Source organism: Macaca thibetana, chromosome 7 (genome assembly GCF_024542745.1).
Source record: "Macaca thibetana thibetana isolate TM-01 chromosome 7, ASM2454274v1, whole genome shotgun sequence".
Taxonomy (NCBI): Eukaryota; Metazoa; Chordata; class Mammalia; order Primates; family Cercopithecidae; genus Macaca; species Macaca thibetana.
The window spans coordinates 83,630,456-83,647,852 of NC_065584.1; the positions used below are offsets into that span (position 1 = coordinate 83,630,456).

The 17,397-nt window shown below is 54.7% G+C and overlaps 2 protein-coding genes across 15 annotated transcripts in view; one reads left to right on the forward strand and one right to left on the reverse strand.

Moving 5' to 3' along the window:
* Positions 1-17,397, forward strand: part of NRL (neural retina leucine zipper) — a 76,052-nt gene that overhangs the window by 21,394 nt on the left and 37,261 nt on the right. For 3 of the 7 annotated variants that reach the window (XM_050797520.1, XM_050797522.1, XM_050797525.1), the window contains exon 1: positions 17,098-17,324. The exons of 2 other annotated variants lie outside the window; for them this stretch is intronic. The gene's annotated coding sequence lies outside the window, so the exon portion shown is untranslated. Of the gene's footprint in view, positions 1-17,097; positions 17,325-17,397 lie in introns of those variants that run through there. 2 more of the 7 variants (XR_007727305.1, XR_007727306.1) reach the window with 1 other exon arrangement.
* DCAF11 (DDB1 and CUL4 associated factor 11) lies at positions 5,726-17,251 on the reverse strand. Of its 8 annotated transcripts, none has more exons than XM_050797467.1 (15): positions 17,122-17,251; positions 16,321-16,532; positions 14,979-15,051; positions 14,630-14,757; positions 14,290-14,354; positions 13,548-13,648; positions 13,169-13,315; positions 12,899-12,953; positions 12,486-12,554; positions 12,084-12,141; positions 11,804-11,989; positions 8,742-8,895; positions 8,217-8,369; positions 6,686-6,792; positions 5,726-6,587 (listed from the first exon to the last, which is right to left on the reverse strand). In XM_050797467.1, the coding sequence occupies exons 2-15, from the start codon at positions 16,450-16,452 to the stop codon at positions 6,453-6,455; spliced, it is 1,563 nt and encodes a 520-aa protein (XP_050653424.1). In that variant the 5' UTR covers positions 16,453-16,532; positions 17,122-17,251; the 3' UTR covers positions 5,726-6,452. The 8 variants fall into 8 exon arrangements, with proteins under 8 accessions (XP_050653424.1, XP_050653425.1, XP_050653423.1 ...); XM_050797468.1 differs by having other exon boundaries at positions 14,979-15,106; XM_050797466.1 differs by having other exon boundaries at positions 16,321-16,504; positions 17,122-17,236.

The following is a 17,397-nucleotide window of genomic DNA, read 5'->3' on the forward strand; positions in this document are numbered from 1 at the left end:
AAAAAAAAAAAAAAAATTCCCTCCCCTCATTTTTATTTATTACAGTTTTATTATTTATTTTTTTGAGACAGTGTCTCATTCTTACCCAGGCTGGAATACAGTGTGCTATCATGGCTCACTGCAGCCTCAAACTCCTGGGCTCAAGTGATCATCTGCTCTAGCCTCCTGAGTAGCTAGAACTACAGGAATGCATCACCATGCTTGGTTAATTTATTTTTTATTTTTTGGCCAGGTGTGGTAGCTCAGGCCTGTAATCCCAGCATTTTGGGACCAGCCTGAGGAACCATAGGAGCTTGGGACCACACTGAGCTGGTCTCACATAGTGAGACGCCATCTCTACAAAAATAAAAATAATTAGCTGGGTACAGTGGCACGTGCCTGTAATTCCAGCTATTTGGGAGGCTGAAATGGGAGGAACACTTGGGCCCAGAAGGTTGACACTGCAGTGAGTCGTGATGGCACCATTGCATTCCAAGCCTAAGCAACAGAGTGAGACCTTGTTTCAATATTTATTTTGTAGAGACAAAGTCTCAATAAGTTGACCAGGCTGGTCTTGACCTCCTGGCCTCAGGTGATCTTTCTGCCTTGGCCTCCCAAAGTGGTGGGATTACAGGCATAAGCCACTATGCCTGGTCTCATTGTGGTTTTAAATAGTTGCAAAGGACATAATTTCTAGTGTATTATATACTGACATTTCAAAATAAAACCATTATATCATTGTTTCAAATGTATCCAATGAAATCTAAATACTACAGTGATTAGATACTTCACCATTATCCATTAAAAGACATGACAAGATTTTACATCAGAAATTATATTTCCATTCTACTCCCTCATATAATTTATCCTAATATGTTTTTACGCTTGAAAGTCTTTTATTGACCATTTATCACATTGCTCTGCAAGAAAAATAACTCAAAACATTTAATTTTTTGTTTGTTTGAGATAGAGTCTCACTCTGCCGTCCTGGCTGAAGTGCAGTGGCACGATCTCGGCTCACTGCAACCTCCGCCTCCCAGGTTCAAGCAATTCTCCTGCCTCAGCCTTCTGAGTAGCTGGGATTACAGGCTCCCACCACCACACCCAGCTTTTTTTTTTTTTGTATTTGTAGTAAAGATGGGGTTTCACCATGTTGGCCAGGCTGGTCTCAAACTCCTGACCTAGTGATTCGCCTGCCTCGGCCTCCCAAAGTGCTGGGATTACAGGCGTGAGCCACCGTGCCCGGCCAAAAAATTTAATTTTTTATAGTTTCTGGGCCCAGTGTGGTGGCTCACACCTGCAATTCCAGTCCTTTGGGAGACCATGGCAGGAGGATCACTTAAGCCCAGGAGTTCTAGACCAGCCTGAGCAACATGGTGAAACTTTGTCTATACAAAAATATACACAAATTAGCCAAGCATGGTGGCACCCACCCAGCTACTCAGGAGGCTGAGATGGGAAGATCACTTGAGCCCAGGAATTTGAGGTTGCAGTGAGCAGTGATCACACCACTGCACTCCAGCCTGGGCAACAGAGCAAGGCTCTCTCAAAAAATAAAAACAAATAAAATAGAAATTTCCTGTGACCATAAATCCCTAAGAGTTAATTTTTTCCCCTATGGATTCTATTTTCATTATAACTGTTAGTAGTCTAAAATATATTATTAGTACATGAATACCTTAGTTTTTGGGGTTTTTTTGAGACAGGGTCACTTTCTGTCAGGAAAGTGAAACAGTCTTATTACTGACATGGAGAAAGTTTTAGTGGTCTCAGTAGAAGATTAAAACAGTCACAACATTCTCTTAAACCAAAGCCTAGTCCAGTGGCGTGATCGCAGCTCACTGCAGCCTTGAGCTCCCCGGTTCAAGTGATCCTCCTCTCGCGGAGCTGGGACTACAGGTGCAGGTCACCAAGTTTGGCTAATTTTTAAATTTTTTTTAGAGACAGGGGTCTCACTGTGTTGCCCAGGCTGGTCTTAAACTCCTGGACTCAAGTGATCCTCCTGTTTTGGCTCAAGTGCTGGGATTACAGAAGTGAGCCGCTGCACCTGTCCAGGAAAAGTTGTTGGAGGAAATTAAAAGGTACTACACTTCAGTGAACACATGAATGACACAAAAGTGAAATAGCCTTATTGCTGACATCAAGAAAGTTTTAGTGGTCTGGATAGAAGATCAAAGCAGCCACAACATTCCCTTAAACCAAAGCCTAATCCAGAGCAAGGCCCCGACTCTCTCTCTTTCTTTTTTTTTTAAAGAGATAGGGTCTTGCTTAGTTGCCCAGCCTGGAGTGCAGTGGCATGATCATGTCTTACTGCAGTCTCAAACTCCTGAGCTCAAGCAATCCTCCTGCTCTGCCTCCTAAACAGCTGGGAGTACATGTGCATGCCAACACTCACTATGTTGCCCACACTGGTCTCCAACCCTTGGCCTCAAGTGATCCTTCAATCTTGGCCTCCCAAAGTGCTGGGATTATAGGTGTGAGCTACTGAGCCCAGCCTATTCTCTTCAATACTATAAAGACTGAGAGTGGTGAGGAAGCTAGCAGAGGCTGGTTCATAATGCTCAAGGAAAGAAGCCACCTCCATAACATAAAAATGCAAGGTGAAGCAGCGAGGGCTGATATAGAAGCTGCAGCAAGTTATCCAGAAGATCTAGCTAAGATCATTGATGAAGGTAGCTACACCAAACAACAGATTTTCAAAGCAAACAAAACAGTCTTCTATTGGAAGAAGATGCCATATAGGAGTTTCACAGCAAGAGAAAAGTCAGGGCTTGGCTACAGAGCCTCAAAGGACAGACTAACTCTTTTATTAGGAGATAATGCACCTGGTGATTTTAGGTGGAAACCAATTCTCATTTACCATTCTGAAAATCCTAGGGCCTTAGGAATTATGCTAAATGTATTCTGCTATGCTCTATAAATAAAACAAAACCTGCATGACAGCACATATGTCTGCAGCATGGGTTACAGAATATTTTAAGCTCACTGTTAAGATCTACTCCTCAGAAATAAAGATTCCTTTCAAAATATTACTGCTCATTGACAATGCACCTGGTCACCTACAAACTCTGGAGATGTATAGGGAGATTAATGTTTTCATGCCTGCTAACACAACATTCATTCTGCAGCCCATGGATCAAGGAGTAATTGTGACTTGCAAGTCTTACTCTTTAAGAAATACATTGCGAACCCTGTCTCTACAAAAAATAACAAAAACGAGCCGGGTGTGGTGGTGTGTGCTGGTAGTCCCAGCTACTTGGGAGGCTGAGGTGGGAAGATTGCTTGAGTCGAGGGGGAAGCAGAGGTTGCAGTAAGCTGAGATCACACCACTGCACACCAGTCTGAGCGACACAGCAAGACCCTGTGTCAAGAAAAAAAAAAGAAAAAAAAATTAGATTTCATAAAACTGCAGCTGCCATAGTGATTCCTCTGATAGCTGTAGACAAAGTCAATTGGAAACCTTCTGGAAAGGATTCACCATTCCAGATGCCATTAAGAACACTCATGGCCAGGCACAGTGGCTTATGCCTATAATCCCAGCACTTTGGGAGGCTGAAGTGGGAGGATCGCTTGAGCCCAGGAGTTTGAGAGTAGCTCATGCAATAGGACAAAACCCCATCTCTACAAAATACATAAAAATTAGCCAGGTGTAGTGGTGGGCACCTGTAGTCCCAGCTACTCAGGAGGCTGAGGTGGGAGGATTGCTTGAGCCAGGAGAGGTCCAGGCTGCAGTGAGCTGAGATCATGCCATTGCACTCCAGCTTGGGTAACAGAGTGAGACCCTGTCTCAAAAAAAAAAGAAAACAAATACGAAAAATCTTTTTTTTTTTTTTTTTTTTTTTTTTTCAGACGGCATCTCACTCTGTCGCCCAGGCTGGAGTGCAGTGGTGCGATCTCAGCTCACTGCAACTTCCGCCTCCCCGGTTCAAACGATTCTCCTGCCTCAGCCTCTGAGTAGCTGGGACTACAGGTGCCTGCCACCACACCTGGCTAATTTTTGTATTTGTAGTAGAGATGAGGTTTCACTATGTTGGCCAGGCTGGTCTTGAACTCCCAACCTCAGGTGATCCAACTGCCTTGGCCTCCCAAGGCTTGGGATTACAAGCGTGAGCCACCATGCCCAGCCTAAAAACAATATAACCTATATGCACTGGGAAACCAACAAAATTGACTCGCCTTATGCAATATTCACTGTATTGCAGTGGTCTGGAAATTAACTCACAGTATCTCCTAGGTGCCTGTACAACAAACATTTTACATTATTTCGATAACATAAAATTGTATTGTAAATGCATCTCTTACTGAGAATGGATGGTCTATGGGGCTTTGATCTAATGAAGCTGTAAGGATACTAACAATCTGAATTTCTCTCTTAATTTGGTGCCCTGGAAGTAACACAGGTTCTGGGTGAGATGGATAGCACCTTGGGTAACTTTATCACTTGGTAGACAGGGACTGAAAAGGTGAGTGGGAAAGGAGATCTGGCATGGGAGTTTCACCCTAGGTAGATCAGTTTGAGGAATGAGAACACAGAAGCCAAGGATCTGGACAATTTATTTATTTATTATTTATTTTTGAGACAGGGTCTCACTCTGTCACCTAGGCTGGAATACAGTGGCACAATCACCACTCACTGCAGCCTCGACCTCCTGGGCTCAGGTGATCCTCCCACCTCTGCCTCCTGAGTAGCTAGGACTACAGGCACGCGCCACATCTGGCTTTTTTATTTTTTTGAGACAGAGTTTTGCTCTTGTTGCCCAAGCTGGAGTGCAATGGCATGATCTCGGCTCACTGCACTCGGCTCACCTCTGCTCCTGGGTTCAAGTGATTCTCCTGCCTCAGCCTCCCAAGTAGCTGAGATTACAGGCACCCACCACCACGCCCGGCTAGTTTTTTTGTATTTTTAGTAGAGATGGGGTTTCACCATGTTGGCCAGGCTGGTCTCAAACACCTGACTTCAGGTGATCCACATACCTCAGCCTCCCAAAATGCTAGGATTACAGGCGTAAGCCACCGTGCCCGGCTCACTTTTTGTGTGTTTTGTAGAGATGGGGTTTTGCCATGTTGCCCAGGCTGGTCTCAAACTCCTGGGCTCAAGCGATCCATGAGCTTTGGCTTCCCAAAGTGCTAGGATTACAGGTGTGAGCCACCACGCCTAGCCTGTTTATTCTTTTAAAACTGCCTATTTTGCCATGCAATAGGTACCCTTGCTGTGAAAGCCTGTGAACATCCCTGGATATGTGTACTATCATTTAAAAACTGCCTCAGAGGGCACGAAATGTTGTCGGGGAAGATCTATTCAGAGCTGGGTGTGAGCTCTAGCCCTCTCCCTGACTATCGGTTTGCTCTGGGGTATGAGGTTGAGTGTGAGGCGCCCACTGGGGCCTGGCATCAGGGCTGACTTGCTTCTCTCAGGCTCTGTGTTCATGGGCTACCTCTTCCAAAGACTGCACAGCTCCAGGCCCGGCTTCAGAGCAGAGGTGATGTGGTATTATCAGGCTCTGATGGAAAGTGTGCTCTCTTGGTATCTACTTGCAGGGAAGCTTCTGAAATTGGTGAGGGAGCACCTGTTGCAAGGCTCAGTGAACAAATGGTTTTGGTATTTCCCTTTTTCATGGGGCACCAGAAGGGTATTTTCTCCTACACAGGATCGCATCTGAAGACTCTGTTGAAACTGTGTTTTCCTGAAGTGAGATGGAAGATCTCAGATAGGAAAGAGACAGTGAGAGAGAGACAGACACTGAGCCAGGTTCCCACGCAGTTTATTGAGGGAGCCAAAGCCAGTGAGAGGACAAAGGAGTCCTACTTCAACCTACTTCCTTAAAGCTGTGTGCCTCGAGCATGAAGGGACCTTCTCAGAGGGCAGGACCTGCCCTATGAGGGGCCACACAGAGCCCTGTGGAGACTCCTACCTCTCATACCACAGCCCGTCCTACCCCAAAGACCCAGACATGAGAGCAGACATAATCCCCACCCCAGGAGGGTGCTGAGGAAACACCCTTACCCATGCCCCTCCCCTAGAGACCTCAGGAAGAAAGGCCAGGACACCTGTACTGTGTTTGGCCAGTCGAATCCTCAACGTGAAGACCTGGGCAACAGGCCTGGCTGACAGGTCTGTTCAGATGTGTCCTCAGACATCTACTCTAGAATCCAACCCCTAACACTCAAACATGATTAAAAACACCCAGGACACTTCTCTTGCTGGCAGAGGCCACACCCCAGATAATGGCAGTCCTGCCAAACTCTGGCCAGAGATAGGGACCCAGGCTGACTGGGTGTGAGCATGTAAGAAGACCACTCTGCCCCATGGGGAGGATCTTCCAGGGCTCAGCTGAGGCTCAGAGCCCGGGCTTCTGTTTCTCCCCATCCAATGCCAGTGATTCCTCCAAACATTCCCCACAAGGGAGAAAGGGAGGAGGAGGAGGCAGAGAGCTTATCAAGAGGTTCACCCTGTATGGGGCTGGAGGTCGGATCTACTGGGGTGAGGAAAAGGCTGTAGAGGAGTGGGGCACTGGGGCAGGGGCGCTGGCACATTCCTCGGATTCTGGCATGTCATCCTGGAAGTACTCAGCCTGGCGGTACTGCCACAGACGCAGGTTCCCGTCCCACTGCAGGGCAGAGGGTGGCAAGTAGTCAGGAGGTGCTGCCCCCACCCCAAGTCCAAGCCCCAGACATGTGCCAGCACCCCCAACCCTTGCAACCTCACCGAACTGCTGACAATCTTCTCTTCAAAGGGGTGCCAACTGACATCACGCACACAGGCCTTGTGGTTCGTCAGCTTCTTCACAATGTGGCCACTGAGAAGGTCGTACACTGTCCAGGACAGGCAAGAGTGGAGAGGGACCACCACAAGACCTCTAAACTATCCCTCACCTCCCTGTGAGTAGCACCACTGACCTCTCAGGCAACTTCCCATGTTCCCATGGGAGCAAAGCCCACACGAGCAGACTGTGTTATTTCTGCTTCTATCCCTGTTCCTTTCCCTACCTTGGGTTGAGGGTATGGTTTGTGTGGGTGTGGGTATTTCTGGCCCTTAGCTAAATTTCATAGGGGCTACAGTTAAGAAAATGCAGTGGCTTTAAAGATTTTAGTAAGATATGGAAGGCACCACAAAAGTGAACACCAAGCTGTCTGGGGGAGTGTGCACCTGCTGCACCTTGTCTGGACAGGGTGCATCTTTCTTTTGTTATGGGTCTGTGAGTGTCTCTCTGGGGATAGCACTGCCTTAGACTCCTTATATCTGCAGCTGTGCTTGTGGTTTTTTTCTTTCCTTTTCTTTTTCTTTTTTTTTTGAGACGGAGTCTCGCTCTTATTGCCCAGGCTGGAGTGCAGTGGCACGATCTCGGCTCACTGCAACCTCTGCCTCCCAGGTTCAAGTGATTCTCCTGCCTCAGCCTCCCAAGTAGCTTGTGATTACTGGCGCCTGCCATCACCCCTGGCTAATTTTTGTATTTTTAATAGAGACGGGGCTTCACCATGTTGGCCAGGCTGGTCTCAAACCCCTAAGCTCAGGTGATCGCCTGCCTCAGCCTTCCAAAGTGCTGGGATTACAGGTGTGAGTCACTGTGCCCAACCTTTTTTTTTTTTGAGACAGTTTCTCACTCTGTCACCCAGGCTGAAGTGCGGTGGCACAATCATGGCTCACTGCAGGCTCGACCTCCTGGGCTCAGGTGATTCTCCCACCCTAGCTTCCCAAGTAGCTAGGACTACAGGCCTGTGCCACCACGTCCAGCCATTTTTTGTAGAGAAGAGGTTTCTCCATGTTGCCCTGGCTGGTCTCAAACTCCTAGGCTCAAGCGATCTGCCCTCATTGGCTTCCCAAAGCACTGGGATTATAGGCATGAGCCACTGCGCCCAGCTTATTTCTTTCTGTGCTTTTCTGCTTCAGCGATTGCATGTCCCTTTACTACTTGCTACCATCTTCCTGTGTCATTTTGTCTCTGTTCCCTCCTACCTTTCATCTGCAACCTCTTTCCTTGACTGGCTGAAAAACAGAACCAACTATATTTTTGGCAATCTATTATATTTACTGTCTAGAATTCTATGTTCCTTTTCTTAATTTAAAACACTGAAAAATAGAATGGTTTCTATTTCTCTGTTTAAGCCTCCAAGCTAAGTTAGATTTTACCTGTAGCCGTCACTGGGCTTTTTTAAGGTGGTCACTGGTCGTTATAGGTGGAATGGCAAGGAGTCATTCCTGCCCTTCCTGAGGCCCCCTGTTCTGACACAGTCCTTACCAACCACTTTGCCGGTGGAGCAGCCACTATAGATGAACTGCTGGCCGGTGCTATGAATGGGGGAGAACCGGCAGCGGATAAGGGTGTGCAGCACTCCGTGGCCCCGGTAGGTCATCAAGGAGCTGTCCCCTGGGAGCTTCAGCTTCCGCCAGGCTGGGTAGGGATGCAGAGTAAGCCCTAGGTTAGGGAATCTGCTTTGGGATTGTTTCGTACCAGCAGTCCTGAGCAAGGATCGATGCCCAGAGACAAATGCCTTTCCAACCTTCAAGTGGTGGCTCTTTCTCCACCTAATAGTCAGTGGACAGTCTCCAATATGGCCCTGCTGGTTAATCATTATACTCAAATACTTCGGTATTGTGGATTCTGAGTGACCCCCACCCAGGCCCCAATCCTAGGAACCTCTGGCCATTCCATTTGTGATTTAGCAAATAAAGAGTTAATGCCTGGTAAAGAGGGCTGAGGGGGAGATCCTCCAGGGCTCCAAGGCTACAGACAAATCCACTGTGCCTGTACCTCCATTCTCACCTTTTTTGGGCACTTGCTGCCAGCGATAGTCCCAGTTTTGCTGTGTGGCAGCCTGGCGTGAGGCTTCCATGCCTTCCCGGCTGGAAAAGCGTCGGATATCCCAGAGTTTGATGGTCTGGTCTTTAGAGTTGGAGATGAGATATCGAGCATCACCCTATGAATTCAAAGGTGGATAGTGAAGCATCAGAGCTTGCAAATGTCGGCGCCTGTCAGTCTAGTTCCTGTTCTCTAGTTGAGTGGAAGAACTCTGGCCTCTGGTTTTGCTTGCCTCTCTTCATCCAGGCGAACTCATTTTCAGTGTTCTGCCTCAGATCCTACCACCTGGCTAGGTTTTTCTTTCCTTGCCCAGGGTACTGGCTGGCTTTTCTATTCCAGCCTGAATCAGACTGTCTTTCATTTTTCCTTTTTTAATTTTTTTTTTGAGATGGAGTCTTGCTCTAGCGTCACCCAGGCTAGAATGCAGTGGTGCGATCTCGGCTCACTGCAAGCTCCGCCTCCCAGGTTCACGCCATTCTCCTGCCTCAGCCTCTCGGGCAGATAGGACTATAGGCACCCGCCACCATGCCCAGCTAATTTTTTTGTATTTTTAGTAGAGATGGGGTTTCACCGTGTTAGCCAGGATGGTCTCAATCTCCTGACCTCATGATCCACCCGCCTCAGCCTCCCCCCCCCCCCCCCCCCCCCCCCCCCCCCCCCCCCCCCCCCCCCCCCCCCCCCCCCCCCCCCCCCCCCCCCCCCCCCCCCCCCCCCCCCCCCCCCCCCCCCCCCCCCCCCCCCCCCCCCCCCCCCCCCCCCCCCCCCCCCCCCCCCCCCCCCCCCCCCCCCCCCCCCCCCCCCCCCCCCCCCCCCCCCCCCCCCCCCCCCCCCCCCCCCCCCCCCCCCCCCCCCCCCCCCCCCCCCCCCCCCCCCCCCCCCCCCCCCCCCCCCCCCCCCCCCCCCCCCCCCCCCCCCCCCCCCCCCCCCCCCCCCCCCCCCCCCCCCCCCCCCCCCCCCCCCCCCCCCCCCCCCCCCCCCCCCCCCCCCCCCCCCCCCCCCCCCCCCCCCCCCCCCCCCCCCCCCCCCCCCCCCCCCCCCCCCCCCCCCCCCCCCCCCCCCCCCCCCCCCCCCCCCCCCCCCCCCCCCCCCCCCCCCCCCCCCCCCCCCCCCCCCCCCCCCCCCCCCCCCCCCCCCCCCCCCCCCCCCCCCCCCCCCCCCCCCCCCCCCCCCCCCCCCCCCCCCCCCCCCCCCCCCCCCCCCCCCCCCCCCCCCCCCCCCCCCCCCCCCCCCCCCCCCCCCCCCCCCCCCCCCCCCCCCCCCCCCCCCCCCCCCCCCCCCCCCCCCCCCCCCCCCCCCCCCCCCCCCCCCCCCCCCCCCCCCCCCCCCCCCCCCCCCCCCCCCCCCCCCCCCCCCCCCCCCCCCCCCCCCCCCCCCCCCCCCCCCCCCCCCCCCCCCCCCCCCCCCCCCCCCCCCCCCCCCCCCCCCCCCCCCCCCCCCCCCCCCCCCCCCCCCCCCCCCCCCCCCCCCCCCCCCCCCCCCCCCCCCCCCCCCCCCCCCCCCCCCCCCCCCCCCCCCCCCCCCCCCCCCCCCCCCCCCCCCCCCCCCCCCCCCCCCCCCCCCCCCCCCCCCCCCCCCCCCCCCCCCCCCCCCCCCCCCCCCCCCCCCCCCCCCCCCCCCCCCCCCCCCCCCCCCCCCCCCCCCCCCCCCCCCCCCCCCCCCCCCCCCCCCCCCCCCCCCCCCCCCCCCCCCCCCCCCCCCCCCCCCCCCCCCCCCCCCCCCCCCCCCCCCCCCCCCCCCCCCCCCCCCCCCCCCCCCCCCCCCCCCCCCCCCCCCCCCCCCCCCCCCCCCCCCCCCCCCCCCCCCCCCCCCCCCCCCCCCCCCCCCCCCCCCCCCCCCCCCCCCCCCCCCCCCCCCCCCCCCCCCCCCCCCCCCCCCCCCCCCCCCCCCCCCCCCCCCCCCCCCCCCCCCCCCCCCCCCCCCCCCCCCCCCCCCCCCCCCCCCCCCCCCCCCCCCCCCCCCCCCCCCCCCCCCCCCCCCCCCCCCCCCCCCCCCCCCCCCCCCCCCCCCCCCCCCCCCCCCCCCCCCCCCCCCCCCCCCCCCCCCCCCCCCCCCCCCCCCCCCCCCCCCCCCCCCCCCCCCCCCCCCCCCCCCCCCCCCCCCCCCCCCCCCCCCCCCCCCCCCCCCCCCCCCCCCCCCCCCCCCCCCCCCCCCCCCCCCCCCCCCCCCCCCCCCCCCCCCCCCCCCCCCCCCCCCCCCCCCCCCCCCCCCCCCCCCCCCCCCCCCCCCCCCCCCCCCCCCCCCCCCCCCCCCCCCCCCCCCCCCCCCCCCCCCCCCCCCCCCCCCCCCCCCCCCCCCCCCCCCCCCCCCCCCCCCCCCCCCCCCCCCCCCCCCCCCCCCCCCCCCCCCCCCCCCCCCCCCCCCCCCCCCCCCCCCCCCCCCCCCCCCCCCCCCCCCCCCCCCCCCCCCCCCCCCCCCCCCCCCCCCCCCCCCCCCCCCCCCCCCCCCCCCCCCCCCCCCCCCCCCCCCCCCCCCCCCCCCCCCCCCCCCCCCCCCCCCCCCCCCCCCCCCCCCCCCCCCCCCCCCCCCCCCCCCCCCCCCCCCCCCCCCCCCCCCCCCCCCCCCCCCCCCCCCCCCCCCCCCCCCCCCCCCCCCCCCCCCCCCCCCCCCCCCCCCCCCCAAAGTACTGGGATTACAGGCGTGAGCCACAGCGCTCAGCCTTAACTTTTTTTTTTTTTTAAATAAATAGAGACGAGGTCTCGCTAGGTTTCACAGGCTGGTCCGGAACTCCTGAGCTCAAGTGATCCTTCCACCTTGGCCTCCCAAAGTGCTAGGATTACAGGTGTGAGCCACCATACCTGGCCGGTATTCAATTTTTCTTGTATGGAAAGCCCTGCCTTGCTCCTTGAGGACTGGTGAGTACAGATGGAATTCATGTTCCCTGGCTTGAGCCCCTTCCCTAAACTCCAACTCTTACAAACCTTGGTCAATAAGGAGCTTGTTAAATTCCCACACCAGTCCACTTTCATGCCCTCCTGGGCAACCAGAACCTTAGTGGCCTGGCTGTGCAGTCCTGCATCCTGGCCCACCTTGCTGTCAATGAAAGTGATGCCATCCTGGTGTCCAGCCAGTGCACCCACAGGCTTGGGGTCATCCTCCCGCATGGTGCGTCGATCCCACACTTTGCAGATGGCATCGTCTCCCCCAGAGAACAGGATTTGGGAGCTTATATCAGCAAAGGCCACTGCATTCACGTCATCCTCATGGGACTCAATCTAGGCGAAAAGGAGGCCAGTATATAAGACCTCTTTCTAGGTCTCATAATAAGCCAAAGACCAGGAAACAGAGGCTCTCTCTCAGGAGCCATACCTGAAGGGTGCGCCGGTTCTGTTCTCGGTCAAAGACATACAGGCAGCCATCATTGGCCCTGAAAGGGAAGGGATAAAGGAGGGTCCTGGAGCCATGATCGAGAGGACCAATATGGTATATGCTCTAGAGAGTTCCACTGAGAAATCCTGCTCTGGGTCAAGTCCTTTGCTCTTTTTATATAGGAAGTCGGGGAAAAGTTAGCTGTGTTTCAAGGAGGCTTGACACCTCCCATCTTGTGCTGGGAAAATGGAGAGCAAGGGGTGAAGCAACCTGTAAATCCTGACCTTGGAGAAGGTCTGGTTGTTCTCTGCAGCTGCCAGTGCCATCTGTGTAACAGCAGAGCTCATCTCTGGCAGAACCCCCATCTTGTTATTGAGGGAAACATACCCCATAAGCACTCACCCTCCTAGTACTTCTCGTCCATCTGAGGACACAGCAATGGAGAAGACAGCAAAGCGACGCTCATCTGGCCTGAAAGCAAAGAAGGAGCTGGGTTAAGTGGACTTCCCTTCAGCTTTTGTTAATCTACACAGAATCTGACAATGGTTGTGAGGCACATCCCCAGGGGAAAAAAGAAGTCTGGCTAACATGTACCACAATGCAGATCCTCAGTGAGAACCCAGAAATCATCCCGCAAGCATCTATATTTTACCCAGTCCTCTGGCTGACAAGATGGTGCTTCCCTCCCAGGAATGCACACAGACCCATCAGTATACTTTTTCCCCTAAGCAGAACTTCCAACTCAAGAGGTTTGCTCCTGAAGAGCTTCCCTTGAGAAGTTTCTGATGAGTCCGACCAGAAAGGGAAGCCAGTACCTGAGATCCAGGGCAGTGTGTGTATCTCCCTCACCATAGATATTGCAGATATGAACTAAGAGAAGCAAAAAAAACAAGAATCTTTCAGGGATGGGGGAAGGAGAGTGGAAGTGAAGCTAGGGAAGGGGTCAAACAGAGGACAAGGGTACTGGAGCACTTTGGGAATGATTTTCCCAGGACAAAGTGAGGGATCCTGGCTCAGAGGGGACAGGCACATGGAAACCTCAGGTCCCAGGCTGGAGAGTCAGTGGAAGCCTGGTGCATACTCACTGTAATCAGACCAGCTGGAGTAGAGGAAGTGGTTCCCATCGGGGGTGAAGGCCACATCCAAGACGCTCCAGCCTACGTCGCGGGCCTTGATGCTCTTGAATTTACGGAAACGGCCATACCGGCAGTCATACAGTCGGATTGTCTGGTCTGTATAAGTAGAGATCAGGCAGAATTATGGAACACTTTCCTTGTAACTTTCCTAGATTAGACGTCTCCCACTCAGTGTACCTGTGGAGTCTTCCCTTTATCATGGGAAACATGCTCTGACTAAGCATCCTTAAGCCAGGTCTGAGCTCCCCATCTGTGGCTTTCTAGCCTCAGTCAGGGGGAACATTCCATGTCCCAGGAAAAGACAGTTTATACGACCAGGGTCTGGTACCTTGGCAAGCAGACATGAATATTTGACCATCTTTGCTGTAGATGCCACAGAAAGCCTTCTGAGAGTAGCTATCAGTGAAGCCCAGATCATTGGGCAAGAAGCTAGGGAAGAAGAGAGAAAGTGAGGGTAAGCGGTGCTCAGGATAAGGAGTGTCCCAATTAGCAAAATCCTAACAAAGCTGGAATATCAGAACAGTCATTCTTTTTTTTTTTTTTTTTTTTTTTTTGAGACGGAGTCTTGCTCTGTCACCCAGGCTGGAGTGCAGTGGCCAATCTCAGCTCACTGCAAGCTCTGCCTCCCGGGTTCCCGCCATTCTCCTGCCTCAGCCTCCCAAGTAGCTGGGACCACAGGCGCCGCCACCTCGCCCGGCTGATTTTTTGTGTTTTTAGTAGAGACGGGGTTTCGCCGTGTTAGCCAGGATGGTCTCGATCTCCTGACCTTGTGATCCGCCCGTCTCGGCCTCCCAAAGTGCTGGGATTACAGGCTTGAGCCACCGCGCCCGGCCTCAGAACAGTCATTCTTCCCTTTTGGCTGTGAGTGCAATCCCGTCTTTCAATCATTCCACCATCCTCTAAATTTCTACAATTTTCTACACTTTTCCACTTTGCTTACTCTCAAAGTTTCAACCCCATTTAACCTAACCTTTAATATCTCTGAGGCTCCTTTAACACCTACCCCTTCAAAGTTTAGGAGATAAGACCTATCTGGCCCTTAGAGTCTCTTCACCGAGCCCCATACTCACTGAGATATCACTCGAGACTGTTCTCCAAGGGAGAAGCTTCCCCGGTGGCAGAGGCCCCGTTCTCTCTAAATGGAAGAGATTGGGGAATATTGCTAGCAGAAATAGAGGGCCACTTCAGCCATATCAAACCCCCTCCTCCAAAGACATTGCTGTTGTTATAGAAACGGACACAACACATCGTAGTCAGTCCCACAGAACTCCAATGGGGGCTGGTTAACTCTCCAGCCCCAGCCCTTGAGGCTTCTTCCTTGGAAAGTTGACTTCCTTTTCCTCTGGGGCTGGCAGAGATTCTGGCTGCTTTGGCAGGCCTGCTGCCAGGCTGGGAGGTGGAGAGGCCTACCTGGTGCAACATTCGAGGAAAGCTGTGCTCCTGGGTGGCCCGCCTAAGCCCCAGCTGCCCTGTGGCCAGTTCCACTTGTGTCTTGATCTCATTGCATTCCAGCTCCCGGGTGTCAGGGGTAGCATCCACTGTGAGTACCAAGTAGAAGTTTCATCCTAGGTCTTCCAGCCTCAGAGGACAGTTAGCAGAACTGTACCCAAGCCCACCCCTGTGGCTGAATATACTGGGGCTGTAAGGACTCCTTATTCCTTAAATTATCGTACCTTCTTTCAATGTAACCTATCATTCAAAATATCACTAAAAGGTTTTCCAGTAGAAGTCTTCCAACATTAGGGACTTTTCCTCTTACCGGGTGGGTTGTATCGATCCCCAAGACGACCATCCCAAGCTCTGTCATTCTCTTCCTCTGAGTCCAAGAGGGCCTGAATGAATTGTAAATTTGCTGCACCTCCTCCCTGCACCAACCTCACTTGGCCTCTGTGGAGAGACCCCCATTATAAAGGAGGGGACTTCTTCCCCCAAACCAACCAAATTCAGAGTAAATGGCTATCTAGCTCTTAGACCACTTGGTACTCATTTTGAGGTTGGAGGCTGATTAGACCTTGGCTGTTATTTTTTGGTCTCCTATAAAACACAGTAGGAAAGTGAGTCTTACTCTTACAGCAAGAGTAAGACCAACATGCTGTGGACGTGACCTACTAAGTTGACCTCCCAGAGAGCTAAACATTCTAACTGCATTTCCTTAGAGCAAGAGCAAGACTAATACGCTGTGGACATGACCTACTAAGTTGACCTCTCAACGAGCTAAACATTCTCACAGCATTTCCTTCTGAGCCTCTGCCTGAGAAGTCCACCACAGAAGACAATATTCTAAGCTGGGTGTGGTAGTGTGTGTAACTGTAGTCTTAGCTAACTGGGAGGCAAGGATTGTTTGAGCCCAGGAGTTGCGGGCTGTGGTGTGCACTGTGATCACACCTGTGAATAGACTGTTCTCCAGACTGGGGAACACAGTGAGCCCTGTCTATGTCTACTAAAAACAACACAAAACACAAAAACAAAAAAGAATACAATATTCTGATGGGACCCCTAAGCTCATCTTCTCCTCAAAGAGCCATAAGCAAAGAAAGCAAGGCAGCTGCACTCTTTTCCAGTCAATTCCAGGTGGTCTCTCCCTTCAAGGCATTCTTTCCTCAAGAACAAATCAGAGTCAGGGCAAATTAAACTTGTTTTTCAAGTAAATCGAAGTGACCTCATCGAAGTGGCCTCATATCACGTGTCAACTGACTTACCAAAAAGTTCAACACTCCCTTTCCATCTCTTCACCCCCGTATATCACTGCTTTCCCACCAGGAACCTCCCCCCACCCTTTTTTTTTTCAAACTTACTTGGAAAAGAGATTATATTTGTATAGTCACAGAGAGAGGCTCCCCTGAATAGCCTCTCAAACACATGAGCAGGTCCTCTTGGTGACCCTCCCTAGGTAAGAACCACTCTTACTGGGTATGAAGCTGAGTGCCATGGGTGCCCAGCAGGGAAAGGCTGTTCCGCTCAAACAGAACAGCTGTCCTGAGTGAATCCTATTTCCTAACCTCTGTAATTTTCCTGCCTGGAGATGGGATCAAGGCACTGTGGTAGCACCTGGTAGGGTCACACCAGAGGGTAAGTTACCTGCGGAGGAGATAGGCCAGTACCTGGGCCAGATCCACATCTTCATCCTCTTCTTCCTCTTCCTCACTCCGACGCAGGCCAGCCCCTCTTCGGGACAAGCCCTCGGAGGGGTCTCCGGACCCGGATCCTGCACTGCTGCTGTTCCGTGATCCCATCTTCTGGTCACAGCATCCTTAGCTACTGTGCGAGGGCTCCGCCTGTCACCTCCTTGGGTTTGGTGAAAGCAAAGCGTGCTCTAGAAATACCAGGGTCTCCTGAGACGGGGTAGTAGCTATCTCTAGGAGGGTGACCCTCCCTCGGGGCTGAGATCCCTTTGCTTTAGCCTATGCCAACTACCAAGGCGTCGGGAACACAAACCTTCCCCAATCCTGTGAAGCAAAGAAAGCAAGAGTGAACCGTAGTGCGCTACCCTAGCTCACCAACTGAAGAAAGATTTGTTTTCTACACCAAACTCACCTATCGCAGTCCCTGGACAGGGGAGCGGGAGAGGTGTTGGGCGGTGTAGGATTCCCAGGTAACCTCTCTGACAGACCAATCGAAATCCCTCGCGGAAGAAAGCGCTTCACTAGCTTATCTCATCTAACCAATGAGAAGCCTTACGACTCAAAGACCCTCGGCACCCCCCCTTACCGACCAATCAGAGCGCCTCCTTACGAAAGCCGGCAGCAATAACAACCAATGAAAATAGAACTTGGCCTAACACCCCTCCTTCCTTGCCTCACGCCCACGTGGTGCGCCGGGGGTGTGTACGCCAAGAGGGGGAGGAAGCCGAGAAGCACCTCCCACTGAAGCCGGCGGTTACTGCCCCACGAGAGACCACCCACCAGCCAGGAGCGGTCGCAGGACCCGCAGCGGCGCGAGGCCTTGTTTACACCGACTGCAGCCACTGCGTTGGCCAACCGCTGCTCCGTCACGCGCCTGGCTCGTCACGCATCTCGCGGCTTCCCGGCCGGCGGGCTGCAAACGTCACACGGCGGCCCCGCCCCCTTGGCCCGCCAACTGGACAGCGGAGCGCGATGATTGATAGGTAAGCGGGAGAATGCGCGAGGGGCCTGAGGGGAGGAGAAAGTGCTCACCCGAAGAGGGCTGTTAGCTCTTGT

Coding starts and splice junctions, on each gene's coding strand:
- DCAF11 (XM_050797464.1), bottom strand. CDS start 16,452: ATGGGATCACGGAACAGCAGCAGTGCAGGATCCGGGTCCGGAGACCCC. Junction 12,954..13,168: donor CTCCAGCTGGTCTGATTACA/GTGAGTATGCAC, acceptor TGCTTCTCTTAG/TTCATATCTGCAATATCTAT. Junction 12,555..12,898: donor CACACTGCCCTGGATCTCAG/GTACTGGCTTCC, acceptor CTTTGCTTTCAG/GCCAGATGAGCGTCGCTTTG.